Below are 21,030 nucleotides of genomic sequence, written 5' to 3' on the forward strand. Positions count from 1 at the left end.
AAACACTATTTCGTTCATGTAATAAATGAGTTGTTATGGAAAGTTGTTTTTAGTTAATAACGATGATACCATGATGGGATATGCCAGTATTTAAAGGTTGTGGTAAACATGTTTAATAAGTTTAATTTGTGAATTACAAGCTTCAATCTTGCTTGCACGTTTCCATTTATTTATAACTTATCAATTATCTTTTAATTTTTTGTTTGATTCTTACTTTGCTGGTTAATATTCGCGCTAAAGCATTTTTCATACAATATTGCACACTGGACACTTTTAACTTCGACGTCGCACTGACCTGGGTTTATAATAATTGAAGGACAATAAATCCTATGAGTCGAATAACGAATTCGGTCATATTGACTCATTTGCAGTTCTTGTCTTGCTGATCATATTTATTCATAACAGTTCATCTCTGTCTCTTATGGAGAGTTTTGCTGAATATGCATGTAATGTGTGCGTAGGCGAAGAACATAATAAAACCCCAAAAGTTGCAATATTTTAAAGATGACAAAAACTCCCTTTACGGCTAAAACTGTACAACTTTACTATTAAGTGTCGTAAAAAGATATATCCTAGAATGGGAAGTTTATATGCACTACTATTTTTGTAAAGGTAAAAATATAGTGTTGTGCGGCATATTTTCAACATTTATATGTCCTGAACTTCTAAGAGTTTAAACTTATACTAAAATTCTGTACTACCCCTCGATTCATTTTAGGCCTTCCACATATTTCAATTTGACTGCTATGCATGTGTTCTTATACTGATAACATTCCCAAGTTATGTCTGTACTAAATGACATAACGATCATATCTTTGAACCAGTAGGTGAACAAGACAAAATACCTATGAATATTATATATCTCTCCAAAAGAAGCGTAGTTTTTTGGTAAATAGCTCTTCATCTTTTTGATAAGGTTTTTATTTTCAAATACTTTGGCCTCGAAAAATTGGTACCGTTTATGTTATTGTGAAACAGCTGTATTTACATAGTGCAATCATTATGAACATTTCCATGAATATACTGAAGAGTCTTATGCATCTTGATCTGTTTGATTGGAAATTTCATATCAAAAATGAATTATTAAACATATTTTCTTATTGTTATGCTATGATCTAGTATTCAGAATTCAGTTTACTGATAACTGACAACAGTTTAAAAAGAGAAAAATATATGACAAAATGTTTTTGTTTAGAACAACCATTGGTCAGTCTCAAATTAGGTCTGTATAGGGTTTCCATTCACTCATTTATATTTTTTTTTCAATTTAAAGTTATATACATTTACCCCTTAGTCTAATAAAAACAAATACCGCAATGTTTATCCGGAGTTTAAAATGTTAAATAATTTAACATAAAATCATGTTTTTGTCATTCAAACTTGATGCTTTAGATGCTATTTAGTAGCTGTTATTTGTATATATCAGTCGGAGTGCAGTTTTCTATCATTTAAATTTAATTCGATTTAGATCGTCCATTCTAATGGAACTCGGCTAATGCAAGTGACTTTTCTGTACATTTCTTGAAGTTTGGCGCTTTTTTAGTCATTAAAAGTCCAATAATAAGTTAATATTGACATTATATCTCCTCCTTACTAAAACGGCTGTGAAAATCCCCTCGCCAACCGGGGTCGTAGATCCTAACATCCTTCTTTGGTCGGATGTTTTTTAATACCAATATTATCATTGAACTTTTACTATTACCAAAAACTGCCCATTTTTCCTTTTTGGTACATGAAGAAGGTCTTTTTCAAAATCGAGTAAAAATCCGTAAATAGGCAAAAGAATAACATAAATAATAATATACAGACCTCCAATGTAAACTAGTCGTGTATTTAAGATATCAGTTAGATATTAATCACATGACGTTAAATGTGTGACTGGTCATAAGATCGATAAGATAACGTAATATTAGTATTTATCAAGGTTTTGTTGTACGTTTACAAACATTCGTATAAGGTGGTCCATATAACGACTAGAACTAGCTATAAATATCAAAAGCTTGTCTTTAACTACATAATGATAAACATTTGACGGATATGTTTATTGAATTACATCTATATCATTCGACATCATTATTCATATATGTATAGAACGTTCAGACTAAAGACCAAAACCTAGGCCAAACAAACCTTATATTTCTCTTAAATTTATGAATTAAGATAGTTGAGAGGAATTGACCATCATGAGAATGAAACTTTACACAAAAATTTGTCACAATTTTTTCTACATATCAAAAACTGTTGCCGGGACTTTTGTTTTGTTTTTTGTTTTTGGTTTCCCCATATGCTCAGATATATTTATCGATATCAACAGGCAGTGTGTAAAGCATTGCACGTCAACCGGTAGTTAATATTAAGTTACATTTTTGTACTTTTACACTGAGATGATTTTACACCTCGGCCAAGAATGTGACATTTTGACAGAATATGGATTCGCTATCTTTGCTGGCATCATGTAATGCTTGCATAGCAGGAGACAAAATTCCATGGTGACGCAACCGATCGTGTTTATTTTATTTTGGTTAATGCGACTCTCACTGATGTTGTTTGTAATCTAGATATGTCTTCTTATTCGGGTAATGACATTTTGACATCGGTAAACTAAAAAGTAAAATAACAAAAATACCGCCTCAAGTGCACGAAATAAAGTTTTTGTTCCATTTGTTACATCACCGAATGAAACTTTTCAATGATTCTTGACTAACATGAACGACAAAGCAGGTGCCACATATGGCGCAAAATTTTCAACACATCAAGCTCATAAGATCAACCACGGTCAGTTTGTCAGTAATAAACATAGCAAACTTTATTTTTTTTAAATGATATAACAAAAAATAAAGTAAGCAAATTATGAGGAAATCAAGAAGACTTGCCGCCATAATTGAATTTGATCTTATTGACAATTGAAATCAAACGAACTACATGCTTCTTTAACAAAACATATTCCATCGGTCGGGAAAAGTGTCAATTGGCTAAGAGTATGACTAATAATGAGCACAAGTTTAAAGAAACGAAAGCCTACATTATCTTATTTTTTTTACCTTAACCGATCTGCATCGGAAGTAAAACAAAAGATAAAACAGGAAAATTACATCAAGATTTGTTTTCATTCTAGGAAATTTTAAAGAAAAAAGTCCATAATAACTGTTGTACGTATGCTATAATACTAGACTATCATTAGTGCTTCCTGTTGTCTACATCGTAAAGAGTAGATAATTATGAATCCTTTTCTTAATTATTTTTCAGACAGATCTCCTTTTGTAGTCCTCTGGTTTTGATTTCAATCTAACTAAATACAAAACTACATCGATCGTTAATTATCAAGACTATACTTGCAAGACGTGTTGTGCGCACAGACATCATAACATACATGTTAACTCCATTTGATCGTTAACATTGCTGTCTGTTCATTCAGCGGTACTTCGGTATCCTTTCGTAGCATTTGTGATCAACTTTTCTTAGGGTGGAATTGTTATTGTTTAGTCTAAAGTTCTCTATGTAGCCTTGTTTTTGGCTTCTCGTCATTTTTAGTTTGTTTCTCTTTTTACATATGACGTGGCTCTGTACTTATACATCCCGTCATTGTGTTATTGTGCCATCGTAAATGTTTGTTTACATATTTGTTTGTTTTATAGTGATTAAGATAATAACTCAATGTTGACTGCTGTACCCTTATTTTTGACATTTTTACCTATTAAGTCTGTTTGTTTTGTTCACACATCGTTGTCAATATAATGGAATTTTATGCGACTGTCATACAAGTGAGAGGTTTAGCTAGCTATAAAACCAGGTTTAATCCACCATTTTCTACATAAGAAAATGCCTGTACCATGTTAGGAATATGACAATTGTTGTCCATTCGTTTTGATGTGTTTGAGCTTTTGATTTTGCCATTTGATTTGGGACTTTCCGTTTTGAATTTTCCTCGGAGTTCAGTATTTTTGTTATTTTTCCTTTTGATATATTTTGAATTTTTCTTTGTTATCTCACGCATATTTTGTGTATAATTAAAATGCTGTATGCAGAGTGTCGGTAATTATATTTCAAACTTCCTCAGTCAAGCTTGTCTTCTGTTAAGTCCTTTTTTTTACGCTCTGAAGCGTTTTATTTTCAGAAGGTTACAGTAAACACACTAATTTTTGTCTCACTTTGCTCTTGTCTAAAGGAAAGAATAGAAATCTTTGAATTATTTTATGTAGATTTTTTTATTGTCATCTATAGATTGATGTTTCAAAAACGACTTTTAAGGGGGCGTTCTTTTTTTTTGTTATTCAGTATATATAAACAAGTCGATCGTTTCAAACGATTTCAAAAGAAACTACCACTGCGATATTACTTCAAATGTAATAACATTATTTTATCTATCCTCTGTGGTAGGTTATAAAAGAGTTATCAATGAATCATTAAAATATAGTTTTATAGGCATATTAAAAAGATAATGAATTGTTTATACTACATATATTTGGTCAGGAAGAGCAAAAAGCAAGAAAAAAAAAGAAATAAGTTGATTTATAAGTCACGTTTTTCACAATTATTAATAGTATGTAAGCGGACAATGTACACATAAAAAATTGGTCTAACTACCATTTTCTTCAGAAAATTCCTGTATCAAGTCAGGGATATGGCATTTGTTTTTCACTATTTCCGTTGATTGATAGCGTTTGATTTTGTCAGTTTTCAAGGACTTCACCCTGTTTGAAATTGCTTGGAGTTCGATAATTTTGTTATACTTTTTTTTTTGAAGGAAAGAAAAAGGAACCTCTTATTTCGAAATACAACTTTTCCATAATGTCCATTGTTCTTTACAATCATACATATTTTGTTTAAACATCTTTAAATTTAAAACTCAAACAGACCGGAGATTTTTGTGTTTGGGTCTTATACATCATTGTATTTGAAATGTTTAAATGGTCATGATAGAGTTAAATTCAGAAAGCGCTTTGGACGAATGTAATTAAAAAAGTGTTTTGATTTTATTTCAATGCTGAGTTTATAATATTTGCAACAAGACTGTTACGTTTACTATGGAGGTAATACTATAGCAACCATGTGCCCCTCTTCATACAAAAACTTCTCAAGAAAAAATAAAAAGAAGCTTGCATTATTTATCATCTTTACTTTCCGATATATCGATAATATTTTTTTATAATTCCTGAATTATTGAAAGTTTGTTGCCTTTGTCGATTGCATCTAAAATACAATTATGTCTGGCTTACATCTTGAGTTCCATATACAAATCGACAACGAGGGTCGGTAAAAAACTAAGCACTATGAAAAAAGGACTTAATTTTTCAACTATTTACACCTGATTTTCGTAGGGTTTGTGTCGTGTTATCTTTTGATTTTCGTTTAATGTTTGTTAATATTTCTTTTTGTTTTACTTATAACTTTGTTTTGTCACCTTATCATCCTGTTTTCTTTTGAAATTTAAAACATTCATTGCTAAAACAGGCAATGATTACAAAACATATCTAGCTAACATACATTCGCACCTATCAGATCGTTTTGGCATAGGGACAGTTCTATATTTTACCGAAAGAAACTGACTTAACCTATTAACGTCTTTTATCTTTTTAAGTCTCGCTTACGTATACTTCGCGTCTCCTTTCTGTCCTTTTATAAACGAGATTCGAGTGATACCAAAGGGGGCATTGAAAATCATAAGTCGAAAATAAACTGACAACCCCATGGCTAAAAAAGAAAAACAGCAAACAGACAAACAACAGTACACAAAACACAACATAGAACACCAAAGACTGAGCAACAGTATAATTTAACAAACGAACTTGTTGCTGAAAAGCATTTCAGCGACCACCGAGACATGAAACAGCATCACAAATGGTTTTCCAATTTATGGATGTCTTACTTGTTTTGCTATCCTTTTGACGTTTACCGACATATCTTATTATTCACATAGTTGATAAAATATATGATATATAACTTTTATTCGATAAATTGTGATCCGAATCTGGAATGATTTATTAACAATAAATTTTGTTTCTAGGAATAAACATGTCATTATATAAATGTGATTTTATATGTTTTTTATAAGCATTCTTTATAACACAACTTGTATTTGACTTCAACAGTAAAGTTTAAACCAGGACCATTTGTGGACAATTAAATATGAACATTCCACAGAAAGGAAATAATAATAAAAATATTACTAGACTAAGTATGAAAAAGTCTTATTTGAAGATAAATGTTTCATTTAGAAATAAGAAACGTTATAAATGTATGCGAATTGATTTTGATTTGTTACTAACAGCTGATTCCTCACTTTGTCAACGACAATTGATGTCGGTTCATCAATACTATCTTCCTTAGTCAGTATCTGTCTGCACTGTTTTCCATCAGGAGATATGACAACCACATTACATGAATGAATTCCAACAACAAAAACGTTCCCATTGTTATCCACGGTTATTCCTTGCGGATGATCTAAAACGCTTTTATCTTTGAACTCCCACACTAGAGCCCCACTGTATGAACAGCTAGTTACTTTGCAATTGTCCGGATTTGTAAAGAAAATGTTATCAGCATGAGTTGAGACGTATGAATTCCACGGTGAGTCAGTGTTAGGGATTGTAGTGATGCTGTAGTCTTTACAAGATATCACCTGTAAGTCTTTATTTGCAACACAGCATATCAATGATTAACCGTCATACGTCATTCCATAAGGACAATCAGGTAAATCAATGAATTTTATCACTTTTGTCTTAGTCATACCAACAATACTGATACCAGGCTTTCGGATAGATACGCCACTGGATACAGCAACTTTGGAATTATCCAAGTACTCTACGCGCTGTATGGTTTTTCAAGCGGGATAGTATATCTAACTTTACCTTTTGCATTAATTGTTACTACTTTTTTCATTGTTACCATGGTAATTTGTGAACAAAAATTCACCTTTTTTTGTAACACAGCACCCGACAGGATATTTACAAGCTGTGTCGATTTTTTGTTTGAATTCTAGTTTCACATCGTTTATCAATTTTATTGGTTTGGGAACCATTATTTGGACTTGTCAGTCCCTCCTTCTCTTTAAGTCAAAATTTGAAGAAATACTTTTCTTGACGTTAATGGAACCAAATATTCCGATTTATTTCCTTTGCTTTTTGTTGAAGTGAAGACACACTCGAACGAATCGGGTTGCAGCAACTAAATTCAATTTTGTAAAGTCCTTTTGTGAACTCCTCTTCTAGTTTATTGAATGCTGGATAACCTGGTTTTTAAGTGACAAACTTGGGCAGTTGTGTTCTTCTTTTGATCTGTTATACTTTCTATTATGGGCTCTCTGTCTTTACTAATTAAAATGGTATTGTCAAATTGATTACCAAGGCTCTGCTCTGGTCAACGAAGGACTCTGACGTCTTGATGTCCCTTATGACCTCATCAAGTGAAAGTATGTCCCCACATTTTCCATGATTCTTTACGCACATGTTGCATATTGGAGTATCGTGCTTAATACAGAAAAGTTGATACCATATCGGTTACAACAGTTAGTAGTAATTGATGCTCTGATCAAGAAAAAGTTTTTGTGACTTGTGGTTGCCTTGATTACATTATGATGGTCTTTACAGCCAGAACACAGTGGTTCTTCACACTCCATACATCAATGAGTTGATGTCGATGTTTGGTGTCTAAGATAGCATTCAGCGCAAACTGATGTGCTCGTAGCCATTGGCGATGCCAAAACAAAGTTCAAAACTATGTTAATACCTTACATTTGTGCTTTCTCGAAAAAATAGGCATGTTTGAATTATACTATCACACTCTATCAGTATATTCAAGTTATTTAAAGAACAACGACCTGTACATGGAAATGAAACTTTTAACTATCGTGCGTCCAAAGAGCTATTCTGGACCTTCACGGAGAACGCTATAACTCCAACATATACCAATTATCGTTTTGTTGATTTTGTGGTATTTCGTTTTTTTTTGCCATATCGTTCTTTGACCGATGAGTTTTGGATGCCCCCTTGGTATCCTTCGGTGGTTTTTTTCAGTACAGATTGTAGATACGTATAAATTGTGAAACACAAAATCTGAATTTGTTAAATTCCTATTTGATAATTTGTTTATGGATGATCATTTATATTATATGTGCTTCTATACAAATGTTCACCTATTTTGAAAGAACTCAATCACTCATATTCCAGAAAATATAATAGATAAATGCATTGTGTTTTCTCTTTTCAATTATAGTTCAACAAGCTAAAGCTGAATGCAAAATTGTACCAAAATAAGAGGGTTATAGTTAGCAATCTGTAATACACATAAAACTAAGCAACAATGTCAATATACGATCCGAATGTTATTAATTATTGTGTTCTTTAAAAAAAAAAGTTATCTCAGTCAGATCAAGCTTATCTATTTCTTTGTTGACCTCGTCCTCAAATTGATATTTTTTATACATTAAAATCAAGCCCTGAATTTTAAGATCTGACTGTTAGTGAACTGTACATATAAATTTTAAAAGTTAATTTGAAGCGTGTGTATTTGGACAACAATACACATGACATTTATATTTTTCCAATTCAAGAATATTCATTTGAAGTATGAAACAACTGTGGTCTACAAAGGCGAAACTTTTATTCTCTTCAGGTTTTGATTAATTTGTTTTCAAAGAAATCTTTTGAAGAATTTATATATTATATACATTTTATTTGTCATGAGAGATTACATATTTCTTATAACTTACTCCGTATATATTTTACAAAGTATTGAAAAAATGTCTTATTTGTTTTATATTCGACAAATTTTCCTGTTTCCTTTTTTCGGTGAACTCTTGATAACAATCTTAGGTTTTGATTCAAATTTGTAATGCATGGTCATGAAATGTTTACATTTTTCGTATACGCCCATGTTTATTATCTTTAAAATAAAGCTACATTTGACAAATGTTCTGGTTTCCTATTTTCGTAGTTTTATGATAAAATCTTAGTTTTATATATTACAATATTATAAACTATTTGTTTCCTTATACAATTATTTTTTAAATTAAGTGATAATGTAATAAAAGATGCTTCTCCATCAATAACATGAATATTAAAAATTCCAAGTGTTCCTTGATTTTGTTGATGTTTTTGCGTTTTCAATATATAAAGACTCCAGTATAAGCCATCGTTTACTGATTTAAAATTATTACTTTCCTGATGAATATGACATCAAAATATCTTAAACATCAACTCTTGTAACAGAGATATTACTCTCGCAGTTAAGTAATTTGGTAGTATAATGTAAAAAGTAAATGCACTAACTCCGAGGGAAATTCAAAACAGAAAGTCCTTTATCAAATGGCAAAATCAAAAGCTCAAACACATCAAACGGCTGGATAACAACTGTCATATTCCTGACGTTTTACAGGCATTTTCTTATGTAGACAAAACCTGACTTTATAGGTAGCCAAACCTCTCCCTTGTATGATAATCGCATCAAATGCCATTGTATTGACAACGATGGGTGAACAAAACAAATAGACACAATAGGTAAAAATATCAAAATTTGGGTACAGCTGTCAACAAAATGTTGATTGATATCGTCATTATGTTTACATGCATATTTTAGATTATGCTGCATTTCAATGTTCGGTCTTCTTGATTAAATTGATTGATATATTCATGTCGGAATAATGTCTGTTCTGACTTGCTTGAAAAACTTAAATCAAAATGTGTTTTTTTGCGGTGTTTTTTGTTGTTGATATTCTTTGATTTATTTTTTTTGGTTCCGTTTCATACATAAACGGACAAAAAGTGTATATATATCTTTGGTGTTTCATAGCACCATTTTTTTTTTGGTGTTTCTATAGAATATTTGGAAACTTGTGGTTACATGGTTACTAAAGCTTGTACACAGGAAAAAAGGGATGAAAATTTGATTGGTTAACTTCCAGTGATGTTGTTTTCTCATATGAAGTGAAATTTTGTGTATAGTGCTGGACAGGCTTTAACTTTACTCATGCCAAGTATTTCGTAACTTGAAACAAAGATAAATTCTGCACAAATGTTTGAAAAACAAAAATTTAACAAAGACAAAAAGAGGACCCTCAATGGTGGTATTACACATACTAATGAATAGGCCGGCTTCGTTAAAACTGAAAGTAATTAACAGTGTTCAGAAGAAGGAAACATAGATATTCTGCCAAATAAAATTTTCAAAATATGTGTGCTTAAAACTAACAAAAATAAGACGGCCTTTCAAAAGGTAAAATTAGATAGTCTTTCTTAAAAAAAAACCCTGCCTCCTACCCATGTAAGTCAAATGGTTGTTCCCTAAATGCAAGACAATAAAACAAAACGTCATAGAAATGTTACAAACCTTCAATATGTACAGGGAAGTTAATCTGCTTTGAATTGTTGTCTCATTAGCAATCATACCACATCCCCTTATTTTAGGAGGCAGTTAATATGTGACAATGATCACATGACAGTGTAATAGATATAGATAATTGTTTTCAACAAACAAGGTCCCATTGTCTAACAACACTAATTATTCATAACAACATAAACAAACTAAACAATAAAATAATGAAATCATAATGGTTCATTACAATTATTGTGATACTTGTATTGATCGTATAATAAGCTTTAACATAATTATTAAAATAGAAATCTCAGTATTGATTTAGTAGGTATTGAAGATATGCCGTTAAATTTGGACAAAGTGAAACAACTCTATCATCCTCATAATTCAGATTTTGGTTTTATACAGTAATAATTTAATTTTGGATGTAACGCGTCTTCTGATTGGCTGACGTTGTTTTGTTTAACAGCTCATAGACATAATTTTGTCATGTGACCGTGACGTCATCAACGTTTTTTCATGATTTACTCCGGTTTAAAATGAATTCAGAATTAAATTATAAGAAATGACTGTAATATTTTTTCTGTTTATTCGAAATAACATAAAAAATGTGGTGCACACTTTAAAATAACCCGCTACGCAGGTTATTCAGTGTGCACCACATTTTTGATGTTATTTCTTCATAGACAGAAAAAATATTCCAGTCATTCCTTAAATATATCACGATTTTCTTTTGGTTTTGATATCAACATTGAAATAAGTGTTATAGAGTTTCTATCTTCATAAGTCTTTCACCAGAACAAATAATTATCTGAACAACCTTGATAAAATTGTCGTATTAATAATTCTGATCATTGCTGAATAGCTTTCTGTACATTTTAAAAACAGCACTTCTATAAAGAAATGTCATTCATTTCCCACTGTTTCTTTACAAAAGTTACGTGTTTTGTTTTTAGTTTTTTAAATGAGGTACGTTGTATTTTCTCTTTTCTTTAAGCAAGTTAGGATCACTGTGTCAAAATGTGGCAAACAATTTCGCTCCTCTGAGTAAGGGAGGTTAAGTTGAAGTAAATATTTAGAATTTCTGTAAGTTCTTAATATATTTCAAGCTTTGGCTCTTGTGTCATTATCATTATTTAGTTATTATGCCAAAGATCTTTAAAATTTGTTTTAAACAACATTTTTCTCTTTTTAATGTATAACTCTGTTTTTCTTTTGAGATGTTTATATATAAGTGTTGAAGATTAAAGAATCCAAATATCTTGTCAATTGACCCATAATTATTTTTTGACAGTTGACATAGCTCTTGCTTCCTTGAAGGCAGTTTTCAAAAGTGTATGAACTTGATTATCATTATTACATTTGACCTCAAGTGTTTCTTTTTAGTTCTATTCAAATATCTTCTAGTCTTTAAATTATTTTTAGTCCAACTTCTTTTTAGAATTTAGGTTGATTTTCAATATTTCATTCTTTATTTCTTTTTGTGAAAAAGTTTCAGGGTTCTTCAAATGATATTTAACAGGGAATTATCTTCCATATTGCAGAGCCATAAAGCAATTCTGGGTTCACTGTGTAAGTAAATATGTGTATTAGTGAGGAGATATTTGGTGTAAATGGAATACACGCTTTTCTTAATGTATACAACGGTTTAAGGCGTTGCGAGGATTACCAAGCTTGGCATATAAAATGTAAGAAACGCGGAAAAAAACACCCATAGAAAGGAGTTTTTTCTAAATTCAAATTTCAACGTTATAATATATTTTTCGTGATTCTATCTAACTTGTTTAACACTTAAACTCTAGTATATGTAGTATTTATCTACATGTGCCATTCTTTAGCTATTCGGGACAATTTATCAATTTTTCTAACCATTTTTACTGGTTGATATAAAACTTAGGTAAGTCATTGACAAATAAAAGGCAGTTACTATTTACATCATTCACTGTTACAGGGTTTAACATGTTTAAATAGGAATTAAAATGTAAATGCAAATCCCTGAGCTATAAATGCAACACATTACAGCTCAGATTATCTCCCTTTATAATACCATTAAATAATGATAGAAAGTTAGTTCTTTTATTACATATTTTAACACTTAGATCTACATTACATGTACTATATAAGGACTTAATAATATCATTAAAGTTAGATCCTACACCCGAAGTTATCAGCTGGTAGAAGTATGCCCGTAATGACCTAATATTCTTAATATAATTATCTGTAAATTTTGTAATACAAACATATTATCTGCAGATCGATTTCTATCTTTAAAGTCTATTTGTTCTTTACATTTTATTTCTTGGTTTTTAAAGTATTTTATATAATATTAAGGATCACACACAGAACTTTTCATATGCAGAGATTTGTACTTCTATTTCTCAATTTATGATTAATCTTATGATTTTGAAGGTAATGTGATAAAAACTCTTTATAGGGCCCTTTAATTGGAAATAAAATATTCTTATTCTTATTTTTTATATACATTTGTAATCAAGATTTAGGATGAATTTTTGAAAATTTTCATTAAAGCATTATGTTATACGAGGGAATGGTATATACTTTCCATATTCTATCATTTCATTACTTGCTATATTACTAAAACCACACATTTTTCATGTTCTAAAGATGGTATTTGCTGTTGAAAATTATCCTACTTTGACTTTTCAGTCAAGCTCATGGCACATTTTCTGTTTTTCAATATCATTAAACTCCAGTAGCGTTTTTACTTTTACATATTGATGTCTCCATTGTTCATGAGTCATAACAAAAATTGGACTTTATTTGAAAACCATATTATGAATACATTTGTACGTAAAATAATAAGTCCTTTACTTTTTCATTTTTTTTTCACAGTCTCGTGTCGTTAACCATTGCAAATGTCTTCGTTCGTTTTTAGATATTTACATTACACAGTCAATCAAAGCAAAATGAAAAGATGAACAAAACATTTTAAGAATACCGTAAAGTTATTAATTCTTAAAAAAAAATAAAGATATCTTTAACAAAAACACTACATCATTAACCTATATACTTTACTGCACAATATACGCATTTCGGCAATAAGTGTCTTATCAGCGATACTCGAAGTCAAAATGTATAAAAATCCAAAATTAAAAAAAAGATGAATGAAAAAGCTTATAATTACAAAGGTCAAAATTTATAGCCAAAGCTGAGTAAGGAATCAGAGCTTTGTATGAGGGATATATCCTCCTGAATCATGACAATCTCAAATTATTTTAAGAACTTTTTTAATATCAAAATTTATCATGCCAGTACCGCAGTACTGACTACTGGTCTGGTGATTCCTTTGGTGACAAACAATCCACCCAAAAAGTATCGAACAATGGTAGTAATATCTGTAGATGTACCACTTTTTTGCAACTGCATTACGACAATAACGCTTACTGCCGTATGTTTGAGACGTGTTATCCCTATGTTTAAGTAATAGGATCTTTGAATATGAAATTATGTCTCATGGCTGACTAACCCAAAAATTATTTAATTACAGGCAGGTATATAAATGCAGATTATTCAATTCAATTACCGATGTCATCCTAATATACAGTGCTATTTCCATGTATGTTAAAGATTGTATTGCCTTTTTGTTTGTAGTTGTAATGTTCTGTGAAAGCACGTCACCATTAGAGTGGAATCGGAGGTATTAGTAATAGCTTAGTGGCATTCTCCTCTTGTATCATTTGAATAAAAGAAAACGTTGACAAAAAAGGGAGCGAAATTGTTTTATTTCAAAATTATGACTTTCTACTCATCAAAATATACATTACCAATTAAAAATAGGATTGTAATGAAACACTTGCATTTTGATAATATCAGTATCCAGTATCCAAGTATGGATGTCAAATATGTTGATACTGCTGCATTTATCCATACTTGATATATCGATCACGAGGATGCAGATGCGAGATCTAGGTGTACTGTTTTCTGCGGTGGCGGCTAGCTTGAAGGCGTCAACCTATAAAACTTTGTGATAATGTCAGTTAATATAAGACAACACTGATTTGAACATATTTGGCATAACTCTTATGAATTGCTGGTTTAATGCTCTCAGCTTGGTATTCAAACTGACCTTTCGACTGTTTTGATTCGAATCAATGATGTGTCTCATGAAGACGAAACGCGCGTCTGGCGTACCAAATTATAAACCTTGGATCTTTGATAACATCTTTTTGTTTTTAACCAACCACTTACAATTAGTCAAAAGTATACAGACATATCATATATTTGTGTTAAACGTATTAAATAATATAGTATTATCACAGTTGACCAAGGATATGATCCAATAGTCGAAGCCAAAGCAAAAAACTAAGTCCTCTTTATCTCCAGGTTAGGGGAGGATTGGGATCCCGCTCATATGTTTTATTCCGCCACATTCTGTATGTATGTGTCTGTCTGTACATAAATAGGCTGTTAGTTTTCTCGTTTGAATAGTTTTTAGGCCTTTTATAGCTGGCTATGCGGTATAGGCTTTGCTCATTGTTGAAGGCCGTACGGTGACCTATAGCTGTAAATCTCTGTGTCATTTGGTCTCTTGTGAAAAGTTCTCTCATTGGCAATCATACCACAGCTTCTTTTTTATATTAACCGTGGAAATAGAACAAGATCCGAATGGAAAAGAAGGGAGTGTTCATCAAAAATGCTGGATACAAACAGACTGCTTCAAAGAGGCTTTTGAACCAAGATTTTCAATTGGTAAAGCAAAAGCCATTCCTTATATATTTTTAAGGACGCCATTATGACTTGTTAGATTGACAGTTATGGAATATCTGTATCACAGTTGACCAAGGATACAGTCCAATGGTCGAAGCCAAAAGAGAAAACTAAGTCTCTCTTTGTCTCGATTTTGATATCCCCAAATTTTACCTAGCACGAAAACCAAAACGGAAGCACATATGAAGCAAGATCTTCCAACCCTTCTTGAGAAACTGTGATCAACAAAAGGTGTTGATCTGGTAAGTGCTGCTTAGTCTTCTCGTCATTTTACGTTGTTGATATATTCTTGTAGTTTTTCTTTGACTTATTAATTTGAATATTCCTTTGGTATGCAGTCTATTTAAGTGGAGTGACAAAACCCAAAACAACGGAACCTTACTTTTATTGTTTTTTTTTTTTTTTTATTATTCTGTTCCTGTACTGTTCATGACGTTTCTAAATGAAGTATCATTAGAAGCAAAAGGTTGAAACCTTACGGATTAGGATGACTTCTTTGTTGCATTCGTTATTCAACTGCTCAAGTTTAAAAGGGGCGGAGTAGTTTAACCCCTCTTTAGTTTAATGTGACTGTCATAAGTAACCATGGTGCCAGTTCCTGCCTTTAATCGTACCGAAAAAAAATCTGTCAAGGATTAAATAATAATTATACCGTCACTGTTAGATTATTCACAAAATTTCGAGACGCATGTGCAAACACTTGTTTGTTGTTTTTCAACGAATGTTGACATCTGTGTGTCTCTAGTGTCGTTGCGAGCTGTCTCATTAAATATACACCAAACCTCATTTTGGATTTATTTTTTACCTTTTTTCACTGAGCCTAATGGTACTTACGCTTTCAACTAGAATTTGCATATGGCAAAAACATATGTCGAACGTTCACTGCCGTATGTTTGAGATGGGTCATCTTTATATTTCAATGATGAAGTGATTGATTATGAGAGTATGTTTCATGGCTGAATAACCCATTAATCATTTTAAATTCAGATAGATGTATGTATGCAGTTTATCCATTTTAATAAACGATATCTTCTAAAAACGGTAATGTTTTTATGTCAGTAATGACCTTATATTGCCTTATTTTTTGTAGTTGTTATTCTCATAGACGTCAGTTTGCATGACAGAAATAATTCATACGAGGACTTCCCCATTTCAAATGTGTTATTGATATTTATTTTTGTGCCCTCTTACTATAAGGCAATCCAACATTTCGATCATTTTGATCTTTTTTGGTGTACCAAATGACTGTTATCCTTTTGTTTTTTGTTCCCGAACGTTGTATATGTTTATCTTTCAACACCTTTTGTATGGAGCTGAAGTGAAGAAGGTAATTCAAGATTCACGTTTTGTGCGCACGAAAATAATACTGTACCTTTAGAACCGTAATAAATGTAAAAAATCTCTTTTTTTTTCTTATAAGATTTTTTTCTAAAACATCCATTAGATCACCTTTCCTTCTCTTTTTGTACATATCTCTATTTTGATGTCGGATAATTGATACATTGACGTATAAGCAAAATTCCCTTTTATAATTTTGTTCATCAAGCATGTTATATTTGCCACTTGAGGAAAACACCAATCCGTCTGTTCCTTTAATCACAAAGTCATACAAAATAATAGTATATGATTTTAAAACAAAATATTGTGACTTAAATTTAACATCAGAGAAGTCATTGAAAATAACAAAACATAAACTTATGAAGCATGGGGTTGCCCAGAAAGGTAATGATGATGAAATCATGGAAATGATATATTTGAAAGTTTTATAATTATTTACAGCTAAAAGTACAGATGAATAAGATACAATAAAATCTTTTCAAAGGACAGAGTTTGCCAAACAAATGTGCTTGTTTTTGTTGATTTTCCCTTTTTTTTTTTCAAAAAACAAAAATGATCTTGTCTATGTACACATAAAATAAATATACAACCTAAGTAGATAAAAGTTGATAATTACTGTGTAATGTAATTAATAAATATTATAAACATTAGTGAAATGCTCTTTATTTGTCACTATCAGCTGATTCCTCACTGTGTCAAAGCCTATCAAGACCATCTTTGTGCGTCAATATTTCTTTGCATTGTTTTCCATCATGAGATATGACCACCACATTACATGAATTTCGTCCTACAACAAAAACTTTCCCGTTGTCGTCTACGGTTATTCCCCTTGGATTTTGTAGAATATTTTCATCTTTCATCTCCCACACCAGTGCTCCACTATACAAACAGCAGGTTACAATGTTTTTCGTCGGATTCGTAAAGAAAATGTTACCAGCATGAGTTGAGACGTAGGAATACTTGGTTGAGGCAGTGTTCGGGATAGTGGTTATGCTGTAGTTTGTACATGCTATCACATGTAAATCTTTTTCTTCTATACAGCATATCAATGACGAACCGTTATGCCAAAGGTATCATCAGGTAAGTTAATAAATTTTGTTACTTTCCTGGAATTGAGATTAACAATACTGATACCACGATATTCATCTGAGTATCCAGTCGATACAGCACATGTAGTGTTGCCTAAATAAACAACATCAAATGAACTATACGGCTTTAAAAGCGGGATTGCATATTCCACTTCACTAGCAATATTCATAACTAATACATTTTCATTATTTTTGTCGTAATTTGAGAAAAGAAATTCACCTCTTGAAGTGACGGAACAACCATAAGGGTTCCTACAAGATGTTTTTATTTTTTGTTTAAATTCATATTTGATGCTGTTTACTGATGTTTCTGGTTTGGGAACCATTATTTGAGCTTGTCTATCTTTCCTTCTATATATGTCAATGTTAGAAGACGGAATGTTCTTAAGTGTTATTGAACCAAAGTTCTTAAGAGTCAGGATATCATGTACCTGCGAATCGAATGTACTTTCTATAATAATTTTTTCAAGACTCTTATTTCCCAACATAGTCCGAAGACTTGCCTCGTTTTCGCTGGTCTTCGTCTGAATTTCTTTCATACAAAGAAATGTCTGCAGATCTGATGCATATCTTTTGATGTTCTGGGTTTCAGAAATCATTTGGTGAATCTCCTGTTCTTTATCATAAAGCCAAGAGATAACTGAAGAAATACTTTTACAACAATTCCGTTCATTTTTATCTAGTTCTTTAATGAATTCGTCTTCCAGTTTTTCAAAATACTGGACCACCCGACTTGTTAAGTGTCTTAGTTCTTCTGTTATTGTCTTCCTTTGGTCTTTGATACTTGTTATATTAAATTCTCTATCTTTTCGGTGTTTTTGGAAATTTTCCAAGATATCAGTAAGACTGTCCTCTAGGTCTGAAAACTTCTCTGATGTCTTAATATCTGTTACCAATTCTTCCAGAGAAATTAATTCACCACATTTCCCATGCTCCTTTGTACACTTGTTGCATATTGCGCATTCATGCTTGACACAGTGGAGTTGGTACTTCTGATTGTGATAAACGCATAATTGATTAATGTCGGTTACGAAAGAAGGTAACGATTGGTATTCTGATATTTGAATGATCTTGTGAATACTTGTTGCCTTTGATGCAATATGGTGCTCTTTACAGTCAGAGCACAATGCTTCCTCACACTCTACACACCAGTTCGTGGGCAATGTATTTAAATGGCGACGATAACATACACCACATACTGTAGTATCTGTAGTCATTGTCTACAATTCTGTAAAAATTGAAATGAAAACACTATTTACACATGTTAAATGCTAAAATACTTGTAATGTCACAGAAATGCCAAATTATATATTTTTAATACTGTGAAAGTACTTTTATTCGTGGGGTACTTATGTTCGTGGTTTTCGTAGATGGCTTTATCTACGAATTTAAGAGTCCATCGAAAGATAACAACTGTTATCCAAATCAAGACGTGGAAAGATCCCAATACAGGTTTGACTACATGGTTACGGGCATTTAATCTAGAGAACACATTGAATATCGGCAATCGCACTGTAAACTGTATATACGAGTCAGGATTTTACCCATTTAATCTTAAAGAAACTTTACTGTACGGCTTTTAACCTTTTTATTCTCCGGTGATGATGAGCTTTGGTGAAGAGTTTATTTTTATCACATTATAATTCTCTTACGGAAACAAATAATTTTTCATATTGGGCTTGCTTTTCATAAGAATTAATTTTACAATTCATTGTATTTTTATGGTATTTGTTTATGTAACCGTTTTCTTCAAATGACATGTTTTTGACCCAATTAACACCTTTGGTGATCTTTAATCTGTTGATCATTCGATCTCAGGTTAATGAGTATCATCACTTCTGACTACACGTGTGCAACAATTCAAATGGGGACAATTTGTAAGCATAGATGACTTAGCTTATTTCCAAAATCAATTATGTTGTTACAAATTTGTTGAATGTTGTCAGTTATGAAGACGAACAAGTAAGTGAAAATGAACAACTCATATTGCAATGTCCACAAATCTTTATAAAACAATTAATGAATAATATTTAAAAAAAGACATTTCTGAAGACTTCGAATCCTTCACTCGACTTTTTTTAACAGAAAACTAAAATCCACGAAAAATGAACCCAACAACATGTAACTTTTACTAAAACCACAAAAATGAACCCACGAATAAAAGTGCTTTCAACGTACGTATTATTCGAAAAACAAAGTTCATCGGTAAGAATGGAATTTATGACAATAAATGCCTGTCAATATCATTTATCGAAGTAACAAAACTACAGCCACTTTAGCTGCTATTGAACACCCATGTGACCTGGAGTACCTTCAATTTGCTTATTTACAATGTTTAACAAGCCAAATAATTTACTTTTATATTGAAATTTCCAGGCAAATTTTGTGACAATTACCAAACAAGTCATAAAGAATAAATGATACTGTATCATTTAAAAAAAAAAATTAAGAAAATAAGTTACAAAAAAATCTCCAGCTGTTCAAATTTATTAAATACAAAACACAAACCATTATACAGCCATCTTCGTTTTAAAGATAAACATAAAAAAAATTACTACAGCATCTTTATTTTTGAAAGTGGTATTCCTTGACCTTTAACAGCACAAAAAATTACAAAAGATTACAAAACAAAATATCCCCCCCCCCCCCCAAACACAGACGAAAAATAAGATTTTAATAATGAGCTAATACCTGATCATCCAAAAGTAACTTTTTACATTTCTTTTTTATTGTTCAAGATTCATGTTAATTTAAAAGCGGAAAGTTCTGTTTACTCTTCATTTTCATGCAATTTTTGCGTTTTCTGTTACTTGTAAAATGATTAATGTACAAATATACTAGTAACAAACAAACTTTACTCTATTCAAAACTATTCCTACCATATTCTCTTTCCTTAGAAATACAATTTTAAATGGAATATAACATGTATAACACAAAAGCCACAAATATTCCCTATAATTTTAAATTTCCCCTTCGACCGCTTCAAAACCATCATACACAAGAACCAAAAGTATTATAAGAATTAGAATATGTGGTCCGATTGCCAAGGAGACAAATATCAACCAGAAACCAAATGACGTGGATGTATGTAACGATAGGTCACCGACGGCTTTCAAGAACGAGCAAAACCCATATTGTATAATCAGCTATAAAAGACCTAGACATGATAAAATGTAAGAGAATATTCAAATCACAAAACCATCAGCATGATTTATATAATAACAATAATCTAAAAACAAATATGACAGACACCATTCATCGATAACAACCAAATTAATAGCTCCTATATTGGGACGGGCACATAGAGTACAATGGCGGAGTCAAACATGTTTGCGAGCTCTCAACCATCCCCTTATCGGAGACAGTGGTGTAGTTGGTGTAGTACAATATATAGAACTGACAAACGAGTGGTACAGATCAAAACTGTACGAAGTACAAAAGCTAATAAAGAAGAATTAGACACAACTTACCGAACTAAGAGAATTTCAAGTACAACTGATAAAGAAATCATGTTTTCCTACTAGCATGGAAAATTTGGGCAGGTGAACTAATTTTTTTTTAATCATCT

The 21,030-nt window shown here is 31.4% G+C and overlaps 2 protein-coding genes across 2 annotated transcripts in view; both read right to left on the reverse strand.

Annotated features, from left to right (window-relative positions):
- Positions 1-21,030, reverse strand: part of LOC127705049 (transcription intermediary factor 1-beta-like) — a 605,637-nt gene that overhangs the window by 339,847 nt on the left and 244,760 nt on the right. The gene's annotated exons all lie outside the window — the stretch shown is intronic.
- LOC127705477 (probable RING finger protein 207 homolog) overlaps positions 17,420-21,030 on the reverse strand; it is a 239,496-nt gene continuing 235,885 nt past the window's right edge. Inside the window, exon 2 of the mRNA XM_052209793.1 lies at positions 17,420-18,690. Within this exon, the coding sequence (XP_052065753.1) occupies positions 17,420-18,679 (1,260 nt within the window). The 5' untranslated portion in view covers positions 18,680-18,690. The remainder of the gene's footprint in view (positions 18,691-21,030) is intronic.

The sequence above is a fragment of the Mytilus californianus genome, unplaced genomic scaffold (assembly GCF_021869535.1).
Source record: "Mytilus californianus isolate M0D057914Y unplaced genomic scaffold, xbMytCali1.0.p SCAF_6, whole genome shotgun sequence".
Taxonomy (NCBI): Eukaryota; Metazoa; Mollusca; class Bivalvia; order Mytilida; family Mytilidae; genus Mytilus; species Mytilus californianus.